Below are 22,142 nucleotides of genomic sequence, written 5' to 3'. Positions count from 1 at the left end.
GGTATTCACCATCCTTTCTACCTCTGCCCCCAAGCCCCCATTCAAAACCAGGCTGATTTCTGAACATTATATTGTTCATCATAGAGGAGATAAAACCCAGTGGAATACAGCACCACATGTTGATATTGCCAGAGGAGGAGAGCTAAATTATTTCAAGTAGTCATCCACAAAGTTTGCTATCCCATGGGAAACAATACTTAGCTAATGACATGGTATTTGCAACATGTTTTCCTCCACAAGAGTTGAGGACTGCATTCAGAATAACGTCTGTTCATCCAGGAGAACTTCACCCCATGCATCTTCCCAGTATCTTCAAATTCGGTGCCAAAGTGGGAATCTTATTTGTTTGGCCAGTCAGATCCCTTGAAAAGCAGGCAGTGACAGATTTTGCATCTGGTGTTTAAATGTACCCTATGCACAGTGTGACTGATTTCAGTGGGTAAATTTGGGAGAACTCCAACTCAGCATGAGTGATGATGAAAAAACAAACCCTTTAGAAACCGTGGGAGACCTCTGATCTGTGCTTTTCTGGTGGCAGCAGTATCTGTTGTCACAGGCAGAGCAGCAACACATAACATTCAAGGGACTCTACTCTCAGATGCCAGTTTGTATTTTAGCAACTCCACCACTGGATTCCTGTTTGACATTCAACACCAATTACTTCCTCTTATATAACCATTTAGCTATTTATTTTCCTCTGTGCCCACATCACTTATTTTATCTTTTCTTTATCATGATACCTTATTCAGTGTAATGAGATAAGGTGGGTCAGGCCAGACTCCTAGGATTCTTGAGGAGAGTTGTGTGTGCCATTTGCTTTTTCCAGTCGGATGAAACACAGAGCATTCCAGACTGAATCCCTTAACCCTGGGATTCCTACCAGCCTGCTGGATTTCTTACCAAATTAGCTGGGTTCAAGAGAATGTAGGCAGCTTTGGATGGGTGTAATATCAACCCAGTGCAACTGGCTGAATGTGCATGTCTTGCAAGCAGTTCTTGAGGAAACAAAAAGGCCAGGTGCCCACTGTCTGGTTTGGTTATGCCAAAGCCTACCTAAACCTGACTCTGGAATGTGCAATGGCATGTGGTGCTGGAGGAGCCTGTCTCTAGTTGTGTGTGAGGGAGTCCCTCCTAGGAGGGCAGTGCTCTCCTTGGTGGCCTCAACCTTCTCTTTGGGGCTGTGCTTTTGTGTCTCTGTTGCAGTTCCACTTCTGTCCCTTTGCAGAAGCAGCCTGAGTGCTCAGCCAAGAGGTGACAAAGTTCAGTTCATCAATTCAATTAATTCAATTAATAAGCAAAATGCAACAGATCAGAGAATTAGCATTGCCATTAACACTGCAATCCATGTTGCTAAATGGAGTTACTTCAGCTAAGGTATAGCCCTTGTTATTTCCACATTCATATTTTATTAATTGGAATACACTGTTATGGGTATTACTAAATTGGAATCTCACTTAAAGGCAAATGTTCTGGAAAGATGCTGGTAAGGCTTGCAAAGTTTTGTTAATTTTACTCAAAGCTTTCACAGCTTTCAGTGTGGCTTTTTCACAAAGCTAAACTTAGAGGATTAACACCATTCTCCTCATGGTACTCTGTTTACCAAGGGAATGTTGGTCAAAGGGAGAAAAGTGGACAACTTCAGACTTTTCATGTCAGTGCGACTTACAGAACAAATATCCATTGGCAGGGTAAGAGCCTGAAGAAGAAGAAAAGAAGCTTTCTACCTATTGTGTAATAAATCAAAAGGTTCCAGTGAATTTCTTTGAGTGTTAGCAAAACTGCTTAATCTAGGATTTCAAAGGGTGATCAAAACTATTTTCAATTATTCCTGACTTGCACTTGTATCATTCCAGACTGAGCTAAGTCTTTTTCCCTAGTACATTCCTTTATTTAAAGGCAATAGAAAGAAGAGAAAGTGAATTTCAATGATCAGAATGCCAATGTGTGGGAAATCTGACTTCAGTTCTTCCTCTGGAAAGTCTGAATAAGACCAAATAATTACAAGTTCTTCACTGATTAAAAGCAGAGGAAAAAAAAGAAACAATAACACAACATTTTCAGAAATTGGATTGTCGTTATCTGTAATAATACAGGAAGCTTATCTATTGTGAAAAGAGCAAGCCTGAATCTAATGTGGCATAAATATTTGCATGATAATAGGGTTGTATATTTTAGATTAAGACAATGTATTGCTCACAAATAAGAAGAACCATCTGTGGCCACCCTTGGGAAAGCCTGACTTTCTAAATATGACTTAGTATAAGTCCCAAGACTCTACAGCTAGTTTTCTTTGAAAGTATATTTACTGTGACAGTGCAGTTGCCCTTGATTAGACTTCCATCCAAACTGAGGGTGGCAGAATAGGTATGCGGGAGCTGTTAAGTAGCTTTGATCTTTCAGAATAAGTAAGGAGTCCCAAATGGAGAACACAAAAATATACTTTCCTGTCTCACTACTTTGTATTACTAACTGTAAGACTTAAGAATTAAAAGGCCTTGTAAAGCACCAAATGTGTAAATGTATCAACCAAAGAGTTTTATTGCACAAATTATTCATTTGCATCCTAAAGTGAACTAGGTGGTGAACTTTCAAAGATCTCTTTTTAAAATGTCACTAAAAATTCTGAAACAGTAGCAAATTGTATTGGTTCTAAAGCAGTGAAATTACAATGAACAATGTACTGCGTTGCTTATAGTGCTGATCCATTACTGATATAGGTTGATTGCTTAGGTTAATAGGTCTACAAAAGAAAGTGGCTGCATCCTCAGCTGCTATAAGCCATTACAGGGATATTTATGGATCTGAAGACTATTTACAGAAGCTGAGGATCTGGATACCCTTATTCAAATAATAACATTATTATTGTTTTATTATTGTTATTGTTATTATGTTATTAGTATTATTAGGATAGAAAAGATACCACTTAAAATCTCTAAGATGAACATATTCAAAGGATCACTGAATATTTACACTCCTTGATCTAGATATTTCCCAGAACTTAAAGAGAACCAGTCTTTTGAAGGACTATTTGAGCTACTGCTTTTGATGTACTTCTGCTGGTCCAGGACAGACGGTTTATGCCAACTGCTAGAAATATTTTGTGGTGTACCATTTATCTTATGTTCTATATAAATTGCCTCTTGACAACTGCCAATTATGTAGAAATATAAAATCGTGCATGAGATCAGAACACTTACCACATCCAGACAAAAAAAAACCCATGTCATTTACAGTCTAGAAATGAGGAACGATTGTTCAGGTGTCCCATTTTATGAACTGGCAAGAGAAGTGAGAGCATCAGTCTTAGCAGTCTCAAAATTGAGATGGCCACAAAAATCTAAACCTAAACCAGAATAACATGCCTTGCCAGTGAATGAATTTTAGTCGGTTAATAAAAAAACAATTTAAAAGCGGAGGTGACATTGTGGCTCCATTGCATTGAATGAATATGCTGCCACAGATTCTTGTGGTGTGTATTCCTGCATTTACAAATCATCTCTCTATTGCAAGGAAGCATCCTCAGCTTGCTAGGCATGACTTGTCCACATATGTTCTGAAAGACTGTCTGTGAGAAATGGTGAGTTTTCCAACACAAACAGTTGGATTCTAGAGTATGTAACTGGGCTGTAATATGGAAAAATGTGCCCACACTCTGCATTCAATGGGCAAGAGAATTGTTATCATAACTCTGTGTAGAAAACAAGGAGAGGTTACAGAGTACAGGGAAGAGGTAGAAAAGGAACGCTGAATCATTTTTTTTCTCTCCCCAGAGTGCTCCGTTATTTCAGCAGCTGTCTGCCACTCAGAGCCTCTTTTGGCTCACTTACCGGCACAAAAACTATCTGCAATAGCCAAACCGCCCTCATGCAGAACAAAAAGGTGCATAAAAAATAACTGACATGCTAAGAACTATTGTTCAAAGGATTCTATAGGGCAGAAATAGACAAGGTGATTCAACTCACCCAGAGAGGGAAGATTTAGGAGATGGGATATTGTTCATTTTCAAGCATTTAAAAACAAACTATAGCTTTTAATTCCATGTGTGTCATCTCCTTTTACAAGGAGATAGTATTATTCCATCTACAGGGTAATATTCATGGTTTGTTTTTAACTGTAAAATCAGAAAACCAAATTAAATCTGAAATGTGCACACCACATTTCTTAGATCAGAATAACATATGCCAAGGAAAGAAGCAGTCGACTATTGCTGTATTTGGATGAAGCTATAAAGCCACAAGCACTGCCTTTGAAAAACAATTATACTTAACATTTCTCATCAGTAAATCTCACTAGACTAAGGCAGCAAGTATCATCCTCCTCATTTAATGATCCAGAAATTAGAGCATGGGGACACAGGTATGCCCTGTGCAAGGTCACTGGCAGAACTAAAAAGAGAACACTGATTTGTCATTTCCCAGCAAATGAGCTCTTAACGAGGCCTAGTGCCTCCCTATCTAGAGCAAATAAATAAATTAATACAATAGTATAAACTAAGTCCTTGGTAGTTCAATTCAAGGCATTCACTATGAATTATCCATTAGGACTCTACAGCTAGGAATTATTCCCATGCATTATTTGGAGAACGAGATGCTATAAAAAACACAGGCCACCAGCAAACAAATTTGTAAACCTTGCATTATGGAAAAGAAGGCCACATTAATAAATAAGAATTATCCACTCAGTTCTGGTAAGTAGCTTATGCATTAGATGGGATGGTAAATATGGTCTCAGAAAACACGAGCTACATCTACACCACTAATTAACATGTGAACTGTAGCATTAAGCGTTTCCTCCACTATCATTGTCTTTTCACATGAGCTATGCTTATTTCTGAATTGCAGTAAATGTGGTATAACTTAAAGGCTGGGATTTCTCAGCTGTCCAAGAGAACTGCCTGTCCAGTTCCTCTGGCCATTAGGAAAGCAGTCTGTGTACCATTTCCCTTTTGAAGTTCCACAGAAAATAGGCATTTGTGTGAACTGTTTGAATTATGAGTGCTGAAGTCCTTAGCTTTCTGGTAGTCTCCTTTTAACATCCTGACAGTTAAAACAATTATAATCTACCTTGCCCCCTCCTTTTTTTTTTTTTTTTTTTCACTATCTTGCATAAAAAGGCAAAAAACCCCAACACAACAGTGTTGCTAGATTTCCTTTTGGTTCACTAATAATCATAATAAGCCCCTCTGAAACCTTCAGAAGCAAAGACTAGAAAATTTGAAAGGCTTTTCCCCACCTCTAACCTCGTCTCTTTTTTCTGTTGTCAGTAAGCATGTAAGCTGAGTATTGTAAGGATTTCCACAGATACTTATTAGTGTGTATGTGTTTCAAGTTGGACTACATCTGAATAGAAGAAACAGCTCAGTAGAACACAGCAGCTGTGATGGGAGCAGTAAAGCTTTGGTAAAGCTCTGCTCACTTGAGTGGATCACTGAGTTTCTGAAACTCTTCTGAGCAGTTTGAGTCTCAGCTGCCTGTATTTGGTGAGATTCATGTCACTGGTGCCAATCCCAAGTGACTCCACTGGAGCCACCAGGTGTAAAGTTAACAAAGGTACTTACTCGGCATCTACACCTCAATCACTCAGATTTGACTGTACCCTGAAACCTTTAAAAGCTTCTGACAGCATTGGTTTGGTATTATGCTGTTTGTTCTTGTGTGATTAGAGGAGAATTTATGTAGTCATTACATTTTCAGAGTTTTCTCTAAGTTTTCTGTTCATATCAGCTGTCCAGCTGAGATACTATCATGTACTAAGTCAGTAAGAAATCCCTGGGGAGGAGGAAAAAAGTTTATAGCATGGGAAAAAAAACCTGCTTCAGCTCCAGTTCGTCTGCCTTGGAGATTGAGAGGCTCTCAGAACAAAAATCAAGATGTCTTAAAATAGACTCTGTCATATTATCAGTGATCTCAAGGGGATTTTTTTTCCAGCCTTTTGTATGGAAATAGGTCTTATCTCAAGAGGAGATAACTGCAACAGGTCTATATACATTAGCTGCGCCTTTTCCAATGCAGACAGCATTCTTAAAATGGCTGTGCTGCCTCCTACTCGGAAGATAATTGGTGCTTAACACTTCTGGCTCTGGGGAGCAATGTGCGCACAGGGCGAGAAGACACAAGGAATCTTTGTTGCTAAGGTGCAAATTTATACTTGTTCTGTTGCCATAAAGAATCCTGACGTATTGCAGACACTTCGTAATGTTGGTGTAATTTCTGTTACACTGCAAATATGGATTTACATTATTTTGATTTCTGAATGGTAAACGGTAGTGCCACCTTCCTTTTTAAGATCAGCAACAATGCTTTGCATTCCTCGTGTTTTGTAACTAGCCACATATATTGATCTGAAGAGTCTGCTGAAAAGTTAGGTTTTACAAAGGACCTTAGAAGTTAAAAGACTAGTGTTAATTACACAAATGGTCAATTCATTGTATTTTTTAAAACAGAGATAAAAAAGATTCAGAAATACTGCAACTAGCTCTACTCTTCCAAACTTCACCTTGGTTACTTTTTCAAACAGCGCACCACCAGTGGTAATACAGATGCATGCACAAATAGGGTAACAATTAAAGATGAGAACCAAATTCTGAATATTTCCGTCACCTGAACATCCTTCAAGATAATGAAGGTGCATCTGGCCTCTAATTTCACCCCTCCAAATGTTTAACAGTATGTAACAAAAGCTGCTGCCACACTGAGATGGGGGCCTTCTGTGTTTATGAGCTCAGGAAGAAAACTAGTTTTATGATGTCTTGTTTTTGAAACTTCAGTCATACTCTTGAGTCTGTTTGGTCTTTAGAATGACTGAATCTCCGATTGCAGCTCCAACATTTCTTTCATTCAAAATGATCTATTCATCTGTATTCATAAACATGTCAATCTTCTGGTTCAAAAAAATCTAGTCGACCCTCCAATAACAAAAAACTTCTCATTAATCCACCCCCCTCATTAACTTGGATTAAAAACCTTAGTCAAATAGTTGGCCTTGTGCCCAGAAAAGCTATGAGATCAATAATCCAAACAGACTTAATGATCTTCTTAGAAAAGAATAACTTTTGTACTTCTCCTACAGAACACTTTGAAAAAGTGAAGGGAAAAATACAAGAAATGTCACATCATGTGCATAAGTTAATTTATCTGTTGAACAGTTGGGGGAGGTGCTTTGGGAAATAGGGGATTTATTTTCTTCTCTTTCTGTTAAATTACATTTACTGTCTGCAAAAACAGTAATATGAAAAATTACAAACTGTATCAGTGATTAGCCTCTAAGAGCCTGAGAAGTTTCATTAACATTTCCCGTATCTCATTTCACTCATGAGCAGTTTAAAATTATGACATTTGCATTCCTATACAAGATCAGTCTTCTTTAAGACTTTTATCTAGGCAATTTAACTTGCTGGTATCCTTATTTTGATGCTACTAATTATAGCCTCTAACACTAAAGTTTGATATTTATTTTATAAACTTAAGTGTTGATGGGAAGAAAAAGAAAACCAAACTAAACCCTGCTGTATAGTTCTCTATCAGCACAAGAAAGTGTTCTAAAAAGCCAGTTCCTTTGACTGAAGCAGGCTATGAACTCCACAGGGAACACTTCATGGAGAGAATGGAAATGTCTTGGGGTAGACATTGGCAAATATTCAGCAAAACATCTATGTGGCATGTGGGTGTGCTAGAAAATGGCCAGGCTGGGCTGACTGCTGCTATGTGAGAATTAGCCATCTGACCAGAACTCATCACCTATCCTCTCTATAAAGTAGGCATATCTGTAGCCCAATTCATGCCGTATATTTTGAGAGGGAATAAATCAACTTTGAATGGCCCAGTTTTTGCTATTTAGAGCCTACACAAGCAGTTTGAGTCTGAGAGTCTGGCAAGATTAACCCGTGCTAAAAAGAACTTGCTGAAACTACAGCAAAGTGCAATGTGCTGCCAGTAGTTTCAGGTACCTCATCCATTTGTTCTCACTCAGAAACGCTGCTCGCACAGCCAGGGTGGGCACATGGGAAATCATATGTGGAAAGTGAAACACTATTTGATCCTACGTTTCTCTCCTCTGCTCAAGGAGTGGAACAGCTATGCAGACCTTCCTGCAGCGTGGCCCCCAAGAATGCCACTGGGATCAGGTGTCTCACTTCGCATGGGGCGATGCAGCAACGTCATGGGAGGAGGTAAGGGCTGAGCTCTCAGTGGAACAGGGACATCAGTTCCCTGCAAGGCTGAAATAGGACCTCCAGAGCTAGCTAGGGAAGAAAAGGAAAGCCTTGAGGGACGGATGTGAGGGGAAAGGTTGGGGCATTACATGGTGAGGTCTTGAGAAGCAGATAATGGGGATGAGGTAGGAACTGAGCAAATGCTGGAAGCCAGAAGGATGAAATATGTTAGAAGAGAGAGACAGCAAAAAGAAGGACAACCAAGGGGCATTTGGAGTGGCACTGCAGCAGACTTGAGAACCCAGACAGGAAGCACAGACCCTTTTGCAAAAAGCAGTATTTGTTTGGGGGGACAAAAAGGGAAAGCGATTTACATGTCATCCTCTGGGTGTGTTCTATTGCTGGCAAAGCCACAGCATCGTCCCAGGAGACAGATATCTGCCCAGGGATCGTGGGGCAATCTAGGCACAGTAAGGCTAGCATCTCTCTCCACTTTGCCATTTAAGTTACTTATTGAAACTCAGTTTCTAAGATTGTTGCTAAACATTACTTCACGCTTACACAGAAAGATCTCTTCAAATATCCATTAATGCATTCCAAGTGTACTGGCCCTCATTTTCACTGGAGATAACTGCATAGTTTTAACAGTGCTTCAGTCTGCACCATTACTGTTTCTGTAAAGGTCATTATGTCCACTTTCACAAAAGAAAACCTATGAATTAAAAAAAAAAAAAAAAAACTATTTGCATCCCATTATCCTGAGGAAAAACACACCTTGCTAACCTGGTTATGTAATTTTCACAGTCCAACTTTTCAAACTATGAAGGAACTTTTTTCAGACTCATTATCAAGCCATTACTCAGGTAAGCAGGTCTCCCCTAACAAGCAGCAGCTCCCAGGGCTGCACAGCTAAAGACACACAGAGACGTTCTCTGCAGCAGCTGCCGACACACTTTCCCTGTTAAACAAATCTCTTTAAGTGTAACTGAAAAAAATCTCCTTCTCTCTCACCTAGGCACAGTATGAATAGAATTGCTTAATAGATGTCAGCTGAAGGGTATAAAAACAAACCTAAAAGATCTACAGCAATACTGATTTTTAAGTTGGTATTGGTGATGCAAAATAAAACCTAGTCACTAAATAAATTCCACTAGGAAAGCTAAGGAAATGTAAAGCGACAGCAACCTCTGTGAAATATCTCTGTGCTGCCAAAGGAAACATGTTAAGACGGTCTGAGACTGAAAGAGTAAAAATAAACAAGATAAAGTTACTCAAAGAATCAATTCCCTATCTCTGTTTTTTGGCAAACACTAGAAAATAGAAACCATTTTTGTAGGAAAAATTAGTATTTTTTCTGAGCAAAAAGCCTGTAATTGGTTCTGGTTCACAAGAGGATAATAAATAATAACATCCTAGCTACTAGAGTGCCAGATACAACATGGTACTTGTTTTGCAGGCAGTTCTAAAATCATACCTGGAAAAAGTTAATAGCTTTACTTTAAAATAATACTTATACTTTTCTTAGGGTTTCAGTAATAAATGCTTTTAATTACTCAGGGAAAGGAGCCATAATAAGACAATCACTACTGCAAGCTTTCAAACAAGTACCTTACTCAAAGATGGATGCTACTCCACTCAAATGTTCCAAGTTGAACTAATGTGGAACCATTTCACCTCCTTGAAGTGAGACCATTTTGAAGACTGATTCTTCAGTACTTCACTGGAGCACTTCAGTTTTAAACCTGATCTAATGAGCAGCCATAGATGCTATGGTCTCTAAACATAAAGCATTGACATGTTAGCATATTAATGTACTCAGATGTCACATAAATCATTAGAAGACAGTTTACTGAATGACTCAGATAGCTGGCAATATACATGCACAGCCTCTTTAGCTCTTAAATATAAAGCAACTTCCTCTTGGCAACGTCCTGATTAGAACAACATTGATTGTAGTTATTTATAGCTCAAATGCTATTGCTGAAAATTTCTCAAAGTTGTAGATACTGTATTATTAACTATAGTAAAGCTCTAAAAATCAGTCAGCAGAGGCCACTTCAATCTCCGCATGATAATAAAGGATTATTATGTGCAGTAACCTATTTATGAAAAGGAAACAGTGTGCTTCTTTCAGACTCCATCAATTGCTTTAATAAGGAATTGAAAAGCCTGGCCTACTTTATATGCAGATCACCATCCCAGTTGCATAAGGATTTACAATAGACAAAACAAAACTGTTTTTGTTGTAAATAAGGGCTGTTTGTTTAAATCGCACAATAATATTTGCATCTAAAAATTATTTAGAAGCTAATAAGGCTTAATAAAGCTTGACTGTGTACTTGTTAATAAAAATGGTTTCAATATTCTCCAGGAAGGAAATGTAAATTGAAGGTGATAACGTAAAACTTGAAGTAAAACAGGCCTGAGTTAATGGGAAAGGAGAAGACTTACTGCATTTGTTCACTGATGGTCTTAAGAAAACCAATGTTGGGAATGGAATTCAGTTAACTTAAACCATTTTATAAAATTTAAGATGATAAACTTAATAACAGATTTCTCTACTAGATTACGGCTATTGCAATATTACTTTTCCTTCAGAGACTAAAAACTTGACATAGTTCAGACTACTGAAAGTTAGTGTGATGCACGTTCTGATTTCTGCTACTTTGATTTGGAGGACTCCAGAGACCCAGGTTCAAATTTTACCTTTGGCATTGGTTCATTTGCCTGTATGTTAATAAATTTAATGAGGTGTGGGATGACCCCTGCTGGTGTCCTTGCTTATTAAAACAAAAAAAACAACCCATATCTGGCAGGAAAAGGACATGTTAATTTCAGTCCAAAAAATTTACAAATATAAACTCTGTCATAAAATGTATGAAAATACCTAGTTTAATGCATTATGAGTAATGTTCTCTTAAGTATGAAAATATTCTTAAACCACTGAACATTACTCTGTTACAGCTGCAATGCAATGTGTGAGGAAGGACATTAATTGTCTAGTTCACTATGATATTGTGTTAAACATCTTTTATTAATGAGCTGTTACTCCCAGCTGAGGCATTTGATAACCTCTAGTCCATTGCTAAATCCTCTCAGTAGATTTCAGTGAATCACTCTAAAGAAACCTAGAGGGAAAAAAGTACCCCAATAATGTACATTTGAGTCTAAAAAGTCCTAGAATTAGATTCCTTTAAAGAAGGGCAGCTTTCCTATAAATCAAACATTCTGATTTAATGCAGCTGACATATAGATCTATTTTACAATTATTTTTTAATTTCAAAAATACAACACATTAAAATAGGTTCAATTTATCAAAGCTAAGAGCAACAATTAAGTAATAATGTACTTAAAGTGCAAAGGCACTTTAACACAAAAAAGTGACGCCCAGTGGCTATACTTGGTAATTAAAACAGCAGTACTGTATATTATTATTTACAAAAGAAAAGTCATAGTCCAGGAAAAAAGATCTTTGGAGATCTTCTACATAATACATTAACATCCCACTTGGAAATGAAAAGAAAAAAATCAGAAAACCCAAAGACCCCCTTCTTCATTTCCTTCCAAATCAAAAAGAATTATGCAAGATATATTACAGAAACATACATTTGCAGTGACAGTTCCTACAGAAGGGGCAAAAGGAGAGAGATAGAGAAATAACTTAAAAGGAACATTGCAAAAGCAACACCACGTCCCTGCTATGCTGTAGGGGTTCCATTTCTCTCTCCCTCTCTAATTTAAAAAGTGGAAATGTTGGGAATGTGACAGATGACATCAGCACTGAGTTCAGACTCAATCAAATGTGATGCTGAGCTCATTTAAAAATTTTCCTTTGTCTCCCAATTCCCCCCTCACAGCTGGCTGATCGCAGTTTGTTTTTCCAGAACTTCGAGGTAGTCTGGTTCTGTTTGTAGCTTTCCTTGGAGTAAAGGATGCTCGGGTTTAGACTGTTCTGCAAAATATTTCCTGGGAGTTCCATATAAAACAGTTTTATTTATCCTGTCCTGGTTTTGGCGCCTTGATTCATATGAAGGAGCAAACTGCCTTTTGGGTAAGGTGCAAAAGTTATAATGAACTAATCCTCCGGTGGGGAGTTCTTTGACCCTTTCTGCAATGTTTTGATACAGAAGCTCTGGTTCCCTTGGCGAGGATTGCTTTTCCAGTAATTCAGCTGCACTGATTGTAAATGCAAGACTGGTGGGGTCTTCTTTTTTGTGGTCAAGATTGCTATAGCTAAACTCATGGAGATTCCTGTAATAGGCAACTGGATCCCCTTCCTTTTGCATGTAGATTGGGTTTTGGCACATCTGTCCAACAGGAGGGGGAATGTAGTTATAAACATGTCCTTCAGTTTTATCATGGGTCTCAGTGTTGTAAGACCCGTACTGGAGCTGAAACGAACTTATATCTAAGTTGTTTGCACTGCTGGGCATACTTTGCACCCCCTTCCGGCGCTTAAGGACAAAGACAAACAGCCCTGCCCCAAAACATACTGACAAAATAAACACAACCAGCAAGCCTAAAATTAAGACGGACAGCGGAACTTCGGTGTGTATTTCTGGATAGGAGCTGGGTGACACACCAAGGAGATGTGGTATATCTGTGTTCTGGTTCATGGAGAAGAGAGAAGCGTCTGACATGTTGGGGTTCTCTGGGCAAATAGCTGCTTTGCTCAGGAATTTCAGATGCTGTCCAGAGTGCTTGGTGGGAGACTCACATATGACTTCGTTGATAACTACAGGGGGATTTGACTGCTGGTTGTTCTGGTTAGTGACTTGCTCTATCCAGTTCCTCAGCCCCAGGATGTCACACGTGCAGTCCCAAGGGTTCTCCTGAAGGTCTATCTGAATTAGAGCTGAGAGCTGGTCCAAGACTCCTCTCACAGGCAGGTGTGAGAAATGGTTGTTTCTAAGGTTGAGTCTTGTGAGGGAAGTGCCGCCAAAGACTTTGTCGGGCAAGGATCTGAGCAGGTTGTTATTGAGAAATAACAGATGAAGATTACTCAGTGCATCAAAGGTGCGTGGCAGGATCTCCTTAATGACATTGTACTCTAGGTAGAGATATTGCAGGCTGTGCAGCCCGTCAAACATGGATGGGTACAGAATCTCAAGGTAGTTGCCATTAAGATAAAGTCTTCGTAAACTTGTGAGGTTTCTAAAGGCACCTTCTTGGATCACTGCAATTCTGTTATTTCCTAGATGTAGCAAATCCAGAGAGCTGTACTCTATGAGATCGGTTCTATAAATGACTTGCAGATAGTTACTGGTAAGGTAAAGTTTCTTTGGACTGGTGGGCCTAGGGTGGAGATCAGAGATGTTACTTATCTTTTTCTCTTGGCAGTTCACATTTAAGCCATTGTCTGAGCTCTGTGAAGTACAGATGCAGCCAGCTGGGCAGGTGATGGGCACAGGAGACTTTGTCTGGTAAACCATGATAGGTCCAAATATTTGTCTGTCTTTTGACACAGTGACACGGGGTGTGGGGCGGTTCCTGGTTTTGGGTGGCCGGCTGGCTTTTGGGGCTCTGGTGGGATTGATAGCAGAGTTGGCTGTGGGTGATAGTCTCGAGATGTGTGGGTCTGAGAGGACAGGGTGTTTTTCCCTCTGGTTTGAATCACTGGAGCTTTTCCTAGGGCAGAGATCTTGCCTGGTAAGCTGGGTCACATCTTTCCCATGAAGCCTGAAAGGGGTTTCGCAAACTATCTCACCCACAAACACGGTGATGGTATCTAGCCAGGCCTTGAGTGGCAACAAGTCGCAGGTGCAGTTCCAGGGGTTTTCCTCCAGCTGGATTTCCATGATGCCTCCAATGTGCTCCAGCACACCAGCAAAAGGCATCATCTTCAGCCGGTTCCCTCGCAGGTCCAGATGAGTGAGAAGCACGAAGCGGAAGACATTGCTGGGCAGAGACAGCAGCAGGTTGTCATTGAGAATCAGCACCTTGAGCTTGTTTAGCTTGCTGAAGGCCCCAGCCTCAATAGCACTGATATAATTGTAATCAGCCTGCAGGTACTCCAGACTCTCCAAGCCCAGGAACGTGTCCTCCTTCAGCACTTCCAGCTTGTTGTTATTGAGGTGCAGCCTCTTGAGAGTACGAAGGCCGCTGAAGGCCCCTGTGCGGATCTCCTGCATGTCGTTGTTGCCCAAGTGGAGGGTCACGGCATTGGAGTAGTTGACGAACTCATTGGGGAACAGGCGGGTCAGCGCGTTCCCATTGAGAAACAGCTGGTAGATCTTGGATGGTGGTGGCAGGAGGAGGCTGACAGTTGTAAATCCTTTGTTTTCACAATTAATGTTCAGCACGTTCTCCTTTTCCTCACAAGGGCAGCGGCTCTTGCTGCAAATGTCTTTGGCAGGTTTGCGACTCTCTGTCTGCGAGATCCCAGCCACTAATAACAAATTGAGCAACCAAACACCCTTCAGCATCTTTATGCGCCGTCGATCCCTGCTTCAGTACCTACAGTCAAACCTTTTGAGACAGGTAAGGAGAGAAAGAAGAAATCCCCAGTGAAAACGGCCAGAAGCAGAGGCCGCAAAGGGAGGGCAAAGCAGCTTGCAAGGTTGGAGGGGAGAGGAGCACCAAGGCAGCGACTTGCAAAACTCCGAAATCCCCTTCTCCACCGCTTGCTTTCCTCTCGGAAAGCGCCAGGGGAGCTGCTGTGGGGGAAGCCCCGTCGGGAGCTCTCCGAAAACCTGAGCTCCCCAGCGCTGCCCCCGCCCGACCCCTCCACCCGCCGCAGCAGCCGCCTCCACCTCGGCGGCCGCCAGCAGAGCGGCCCCGTCCCCTCCCGCCGCGGCGCTGCCCCCGCTCCCAGTCACTGTCAGCATTTGAAACTGGAGGAGAAGAATTAACGACCGCGAACCCTCCCTACCCCCCTTCCAGCAGCAGGGCACCTCCGCACCGCGCTCTCCGTACCGCCCCCGCGCTGCTCGGCTCGTACCTGCTCTCGGGGCGCCCGAAGGGGCAGCAAGGGCAGGGGCCGCCGCCGAGCGCCGTGCCCCGGGAGCCAGGCACCCGGCGGCGAGAGGCATCGCCCGCCTCACGCCTCAGGAGGAGCCCAGCGAGGTGCCGCCGTCCCGTCCCGTTCCGTCCCGGCCGCGGCTCGGCGGGAAGTTGGGCCGAGGAGCGGCAGCGACGCCGCTGCGGGAGCGCGGGCGGCTCTGCGCGGGGCGCGGCGCGGAGCGGGGCTTTTGCCGGCTGCCCCGCACGGAGCCGCGCTGACGTCACTCCGGGGGCGGGGGGGACACGTTTTTTCCAGCCCCCCTCCCCCTCGCCGCCCCCCCCCACCCCCCCTCCGATTCCGTCCCCGCACCCCCCGGTGGCTCCAGCAGCGGCTCCGCTCCCGGCTCGGCTGCTCATCGCGGGAGCGCTCTGACAGCACTGGCAGCCGCGCTGCGCCCAGGACAGCGCGGGCACTCGGAGCCGGGGAGTGGAATAAGGTAACAAGCGGATTTACCTGGATCCGGAGAATTTTTCGCCCCGAGTCCCTAAATCCGTGCCCTCAAAAACGGAGAGCAAGTCAAGCACCTTCTTCGGCACAAGCCAGCCGGCAAACGTGCACACACACACACACACACACACACGCACCGCACACGCACAATCTGGCTCTCGGAGCAGGGGTGCTGGAAAACCTGGATCTGGCATCAGCATCTATCCCCCATTCCTGCTGCAGCAACTCCCTTCCCCAAATTGCCGTGCCGAACCCTGTCCAGCGCGTTGGCGTTTTCTGCACGTTCGTGGAAGTTCAACACCTTCCACCGAGCTGGGCTGGCAGGTACTGGCTGTCGTGTGGCTGAACCCCTACAGGCTCCAGAAAGCTCCCCTGAGTGCTGAGCAGCTAAGACCACATCTAATGTGATCATTCACGCTGGCTAGACTAGTCCCACTGCCAAATGGATGTGTTTTGGTATAGCGGTTTGCTGCCTTTAAGAAGAACAAGATGTTGAATGCGGTTTATTTTTGTTCCGCTTAAGCACCATGCACTGGGCAGAGATCTGCTTGATGGGAAAGGATGGCTGCTCTTGATCTCTGTCTGGAAAGTAAAACTTTGGATTCCCACTAGCAAAGAAAAAAAAAGGAAAAGGACACCACAATAAAATTTTTAAAGTGCTAATATAGCAGGGTGCATTATTACCAAATTTTGTAGGGAACTAGATGCACTTCACTTAGTCTTTAGAACGTAGAAGTTTTCTGTAAAAAAGAGTGCTGGACTTTGCAGAAGTGACACTGTCATCTTGTGTTATTCTTTAGCCATTATGTATCAGAGCCTACATTTTAGGAGCAGCAGAAATGTCTTATCTATTCTTATGGGGGTCTTGAGGTCAGAAAAGGTAGCGTACTACAGCAGCCAGCACAGATGCCTTTGCGGTGCTGCTAGGCAGGAATAGTGCTGGAGTTTGCCCTTGGGATTGAAGCAGCTGCAACTTCCCTACCTTAAATTTGGAGGGGTTCTGGAAAAAAGCAGGAGCATCCAGCACTGGAGCATGCTTTTGGTGTGGTGCTGCTTGAATTTCAACAAGACTGGGATTCTGAAATGCACTCAGTGCTGCTCCATTTGTAACTCTCTTTATCCAGCTGAATTCAGGAGCAAAAACTGCTAAAATCAGGAAGGATGTATGTAGCAGGTCTGGGGTCTTGCAACACTAATACAGCAGCAGCCAGATTATTTTTCTGCAAGATTTTTTGCTTGTTTTCTCCTTTAAACATTAGAATATGGTGTTTGGGGAGCAAAATTGAACTGGTTACTAAACATAACAATTCTTATTTTCAGATCTTTCTAACACAGTCTGGGGGCATGCACCTAAAAAGAGACCGTAAAAGTAGACCAAGGTTGATTTTTGTTTTGTTTTCCTGAAGGGAGTGTCTTCATACCCAACACTTGCCCACACTGACACACACGTGATCCTGTAGCCTGCCTTCAATGCATCTCATCCAAGCAGCCCTGCGCAGCGTTGCCAGCACTCGCAGGGCTCGCTCCAACACACAGCAATAGCTGAAGGCAGAAGTGAGTCCAATGCATTTTTCTCTCATCTCACAGCGTACATTTGTTTCATGTCCATGAGTTCCAGCGATGTGCAGCTTTCTGGTGAGCAAGGATCATGTCCTGGAACTGGCTCATGGGGCAGCATATACTGTCCCACTTGCCTCTGTTTACCAGTACATAGGAAATGTGTTTGTGTTAACTGCTGCTCCTGTCTGGGAAGGGAAAGCATACGCATGGCATGCCTCAGCAGTAATTACCAGATTCATGTGGGATGGAAAGAACAGCATGTTAGGGGATTGCAACAGTAATAAGACACAGAGATGATACTGATTCTATTACACTGCAAATGCATGCATATAATAACCACTGTTGGAGGAGGAGGAACAAGGATTTAAAAAAAAAAAAAGCTACAGCTTTTTATTTAGGAACAAAGCATCTCAGCATGCCTGAAGTGTTTTATAATCCCTTCAATTAAAACCACAAAGTATAAAAGAACGGCTTTTTCCCCCACCTGTTTTACTGCCTTTTTATTTTGCATGTTGAATGTGAGAACATTTTCAGGCTGTGACTATCTAGGAACCTCCAGGAATGGAAAGTCAGGAGGCAGGTTGATACAGGAGCCTGTGAGCATTTGGGAAAATTCAGTGTGTTAGGCCTGATCTGTGAGCATCGTGAAGGTTGTTTTGTTTTTCCCAAGTGCTTTGCTGTGTTCCCTCATGCTTTGTTTTGGAGCAAAGTTAAAAAGACTGAGTACAAATTTGCAAACTTATGGATTCCTAGATTATAATGCTTAATGGAACCATTGTGGCTTTTGGATCTTGGATAACCCAGACCATCAGCTACATCGGAATTAATTCCTGTTTAAACTAGATCATACTTCCTAGGAAAAAGTAAAAGCAGAACAAAATACTGAAAAACCAATAATTTATCCAGGCATATTTTAGCAATTGCCTATGATGAAAATCTGCCAAAATCTTTGGTAAATTGTTCCAGTAGCTTTCATGTCCCACAGGTAAAAAATTATGCTTTCTCTACAACTCTGCGTCTGGCTACCTTCAGTTTGAAATTTTTATCATGCTATCCTTGTCTGCTGACTTACCAGCCCTTAATTATCCTATATCTTTTTCCCGTGGGACAACTCCCAAACTACTCCAGAGCAAGTATGAACCAAAGACTACCTGCCTGATACCAGCATTAACCAACTTCTAATAGTCTGTATTAGTCCTATGCTGGTACATCCACCAAAACACCAAAGCAGCTTTTGGTTCCTGCATGGTCCTAAAGCCACCACTTTATCTGTCTGCTGGCAGGAAAAAGCAAACAAACAAACAAACAGAAAGTCAGACCACAGCATGAAGCCTAAGTACAGAAAATTTGTCGTAGATCATTACCCTTCCTGTCTAGGGCACATCATGCTGGTGTCCTTCTGTGAGAGTAAATATCAAGGAACAGAATACGTCTGGAAATGTGGAGATCATTTTCTTTCTCCACATTGTATCTGCAGATGGATGCTGAACACTACTTACACATCTTCACCTGTCAATTTTTCTGTTTGTGGTTTTCTGTATATAAATGGATAAGGAAAAACATATCCACCAAGACTTATGAAATAAAGAAAAGGGTGCAGCAACAAACTAGGCAAAAATCTCTGCAAATTGGATGGAGGGCAAGATTTAAGTTTTACTGATCATTAGAAACTAACAAGGTAGCCTGGGTGCTGGTGGTGGGTAAGGAGGGATTTATTCATGTAGTATAAATAGATGTCAATACTGACTTTTGTGAGCAGACAGTGATGACTGATGTGGTGAAACAATGGGAATTTGTAAATTTAGGTATTTAGTGATTTTATGTTTTCTTCAGCATGTAATTCTGAAGTGCATAATATGAGATGCTTATTCCATGTCAGCTTTTAGGGTTCTGAGATATTCATCGTTGCTATTCAGCAAGTACCCTATATCCTTGCTTTCCAAGGGAATATTTCTCTGTATGCCTTTGTTTGTATGTGTGCCTATTTGTAGCTGGAGACATTCTTCCTTTGTGAGTACATACATTTTTGGAAACTTTCCTGTAGTGTAAGTGGGATATTTTTGTGCCTCACTTAAAAGTAATTATTAAGGAAATAAACAGTTTCCAGATTTAGCAGTGAGCAGTATGCAAAAGAATTGTTCCTTGTAATCCAAGGTTTTATCTTGTTCAGCAGCACTGGGAAGTATGCTGTAAAGGAGAAGGTGAAGGAGGAGGCTCTGGCTGTCACTTGCTGTCTTTGGGCAAGGGATGAGTGAGGGAGGGTGAGCGTGAAAGCCGTGGAGGAAGGAGCTGGCAGGCTCTGCCCGCTACAGCCCTGGCACCCATCCCCGCTCACCCGCGCTGCCCAGCAACAGCAAACTGGTGCGATGCGTGCCCGAGAGAGGCAGAGGAGAGGGGTGTTTGTGATGAAGGCTCCATAGAAGGGGACCTGGTGGCTGCGGCAGTCTGTGGGCAGCAGGGTGCTCCTGAGTGACAGTGGCTTCTGAATTTGTGGTGTCTACTGAGCTGCTGTTCACTGCCAGTCAGGAAAGGCCTTTGCTATTACCTGAATTTCCTTGGCTTCCACCATTTTCCCCAGCCATTTAAACACCTGGAGAGCCATGGGCTACATCAGAATACTGTTTGCCGACACTTCGCGACTGCCAACTGTATAAGTAAAATGATTTAATGAACTATGACTTAAAATCAACATGCTTTGTAATTCTTCCCTCAATCGCTGCTTCCTGCAAGGACTCAGATCCTGGCCAAGGATACACATCATAGAGACCTATTATTTAATTTCAAGATAGAATAATTTTTTGCCAAGAGATTTTGCCGTGATTTGTTTCGGTATATCTGGGGTAATCTGTTTTGAGACAGCACAGCATGATTTTACACTGGTGGTGCAAAACACAGCAGTAAAACTGTCAGTTTCTGAATTTTTGTATCATTGGTATGGAATTGTAACTTTCTTAAAAATAAGGAGCAAATTTTGTGGGTTATAGTACCAGTAATATTGCTTTCAGCAGGTAATGTGATATAGAAGCTGTCTGTCAAAAAGCATCCCGGGTAGCAAGCGTACTGGCAATCCTGACAGAATCACCACTGTGTAGTTAAGACTGCACTTCATTTTAGCTTTAGCCCAATTTTTTTCTTTCTTGCATAGAAAACCAAATCTCCCCTCCCCTTGTACACGCAAACCTTTTAGCATAAGACCCAGCAAAGTATTGTAAGACAGTTGATATTTATGGATGTGTTCATCCTATTCAGCAAGTAGTATGTCTGATCCAAAGCCCTTTCGTGTCAGTGGAAGGACTCCTGCTGATTTCAGTGGGATTTGGATCAGATCTTTGAATAAGTGTTTAACTTAAAAGCATGCACTTACATCTTATTGAGTGGGTTAAATATTTTTGGAAGTGCTTTGTTTCATCATGTCAATGAGTTCTTTTTCTCTGATAGGAACAGTGAGATGAATCTTCCAGATGATATTCTGTGATGACACTGCTGAGCATCAAGAACATAAAAAATGTTTTTTCCCCATCCTTAAAACAACAATGGATTTATTGTTCCTTTCACTTCAAATGGGTGAGTGTCTACAGCAATATTTACCACTTCCATTTGTAAGTGCAATTTTTCAGATCTCTTCAGACTCCTAAACTACGTGTTACATACTGTGAATGTTTGTAACTGAAGATGTCCCATCATGCAAGAACAAGTGCACACAAGTGTTTTTAGTCATTCAGAGAGTCTTGTTGAAATTACCAGGTCTTCTTGCTTTGCTGAATGGGCATGCCTTAGTAATGGGGCTCATATTTGCATTATGCAGTTGATATATGGGTATGATGAATGTTCTCTGTTGAAAGTCTGGTGGGCTGATGTGAGAGGTTTCCTCCCTTTATTTATTAGTAGCAAAAGAACCATAATGAAATCTCTCCATATAATTATTTTTATGGCTATAAAGTTGAAAGAATCCAAATCCCACTGTGCTAATGACATATCTAGCAATATGTGAGGAGCAGGAGCAATGGGTGAAATTCACTCCTGGGCAGAGGGCCAGCATAGAGTGATTCATCATGAAAGCCCCCAATTAAGACCTCAAAACAGGGCTTAAGTGGGACTCCAGTGCCCTATGCCTTGAGCTGGCTTTCTGCAATGTGTGGGGGGTAGTTCCTTCAAATGAATTATTCATCATAAATAATGTATTCTATTAGTTTAGTCTCTTTTTCTTGACTCCTTGAATTTATTTAATTGAAATTACTCACCAAATAATTTCTATGAATAATCATGGCCTGAGGATTATTTTTGAGCAGTTCACGGTAAGCATTTCATATTCCACATTCAGAATGAGAGCTGTGTCATTGAGTTGTCATTATGCACAGAGGTCACATATTTCTGATTTTACTCCATGGTGGGTAGAAAAAAAACCCAGTATTTTTTCAGACTCCATGTGTTCCTGAGAATTCCTTCCATTAAGTTCATTCCATGAGATGTTTGTGGATAGTTGCTGGCAGAAGAAAAATTTGGGCAGTCATTGGGTTTTGTGCTTTTCACCCAATTCCTAACATAAATGTAATTGTGCTTTATTTATGTGCACTATATGTGTATACATCTGGCTGTCAGTCCCTTCACAAATATTTTAACCAGATTTGATGAGAGGCGGTGGCCATTAGTGCCTGAGAATTGCCCCAGCCAGAAGAAAGGTTGCAGCCTTTCCTCATGAACTATTATCTATCAGGAAAATCCACATCAGAGTTTGGGTGAGAACTGAAAACTTGTGTTTTGGCTGCTCACCCAGCTGCCTGCCAGGAGCAGGGAGGGAGACATGTTCTTAAGCATTTGCCTTGTTGTTTACAGGCTCCTCCAAGAACAAGTAATAACGGATTGGAATAGCCTTATAGTTTGATCATGTTTTCGTTTCACATCAGACACTCACCATTATTTGCAGGTTGTTTTAAGGCCTTGTTTCTGTGTAGGTTCGGTGTGAGTACTTCACTGCTTAATGTT

General features: G+C 41.8%; 1 protein-coding gene and 1 long non-coding RNA gene across 7 annotated transcripts in view; one reads left to right on the top strand and one right to left on the bottom strand.

Annotated features, from left to right (window-relative positions):
- Window positions 1-22,142, top strand: part of LOC110355659 (uncharacterized) — a 158,028-nt gene that overhangs the window by 114,713 nt on the left and 21,173 nt on the right. For 2 of the 5 annotated variants that reach the window (XR_010475617.1, XR_010475619.1), the window contains exons 1-2: window positions 15,446-15,588; window positions 20,598-20,723. This is a non-coding gene — a long non-coding RNA (uncharacterized LOC110355659). Of the gene's footprint in view, window positions 1-15,445; window positions 15,589-16,082; window positions 17,154-20,597; window positions 20,724-22,142 lie in introns of those variants that run through there. The other 3 variants (XR_010475616.1, XR_002408480.2, XR_010475618.1) reach the window with 3 other exon arrangements.
- SLITRK2 (SLIT and NTRK like family member 2) lies at window positions 11,406-15,920 on the bottom strand. Of its 2 annotated transcripts, none has more exons than XM_065077467.1 (2): window positions 15,606-15,920; window positions 11,406-14,617 (listed from the first exon to the last, which is right to left on the bottom strand). In XM_065077467.1, exon 2 carries the CDS (start codon window positions 14,572-14,574, stop codon window positions 12,001-12,003), a length of 2,574 nt encoding a protein of 857 aa, XP_064933539.1. In that variant the 5' UTR covers window positions 14,575-14,617; window positions 15,606-15,920; the 3' UTR covers window positions 11,406-12,000. The 2 variants fall into 2 exon arrangements, with proteins under 2 accessions (XP_064933539.1, XP_064933538.1); XM_065077466.1 differs by lacking the exon at window positions 15,606-15,920 and adding an exon at window positions 15,090-15,354.

Source organism: Columba livia, chromosome 12 (assembly GCF_036013475.1).
Source record: "Columba livia isolate bColLiv1 breed racing homer chromosome 12, bColLiv1.pat.W.v2, whole genome shotgun sequence".
NCBI classification, from domain to species: Eukaryota; Metazoa; Chordata; class Aves; order Columbiformes; family Columbidae; genus Columba; species Columba livia.
The sequence above is the reverse complement of the archived record's forward strand: the minus strand, read 5'-3'. Positions and strand labels throughout refer to the sequence as shown.

What these genes read in the sequence shown, in the direction of transcription:
- SLITRK2 (XM_065077467.1), bottom strand. Translation starts at nt 14,574, where the DNA reads ATGCTGAAGGGTGTTTGGTTGCTCAATTTGTTATTAGTGGCTGGGATC.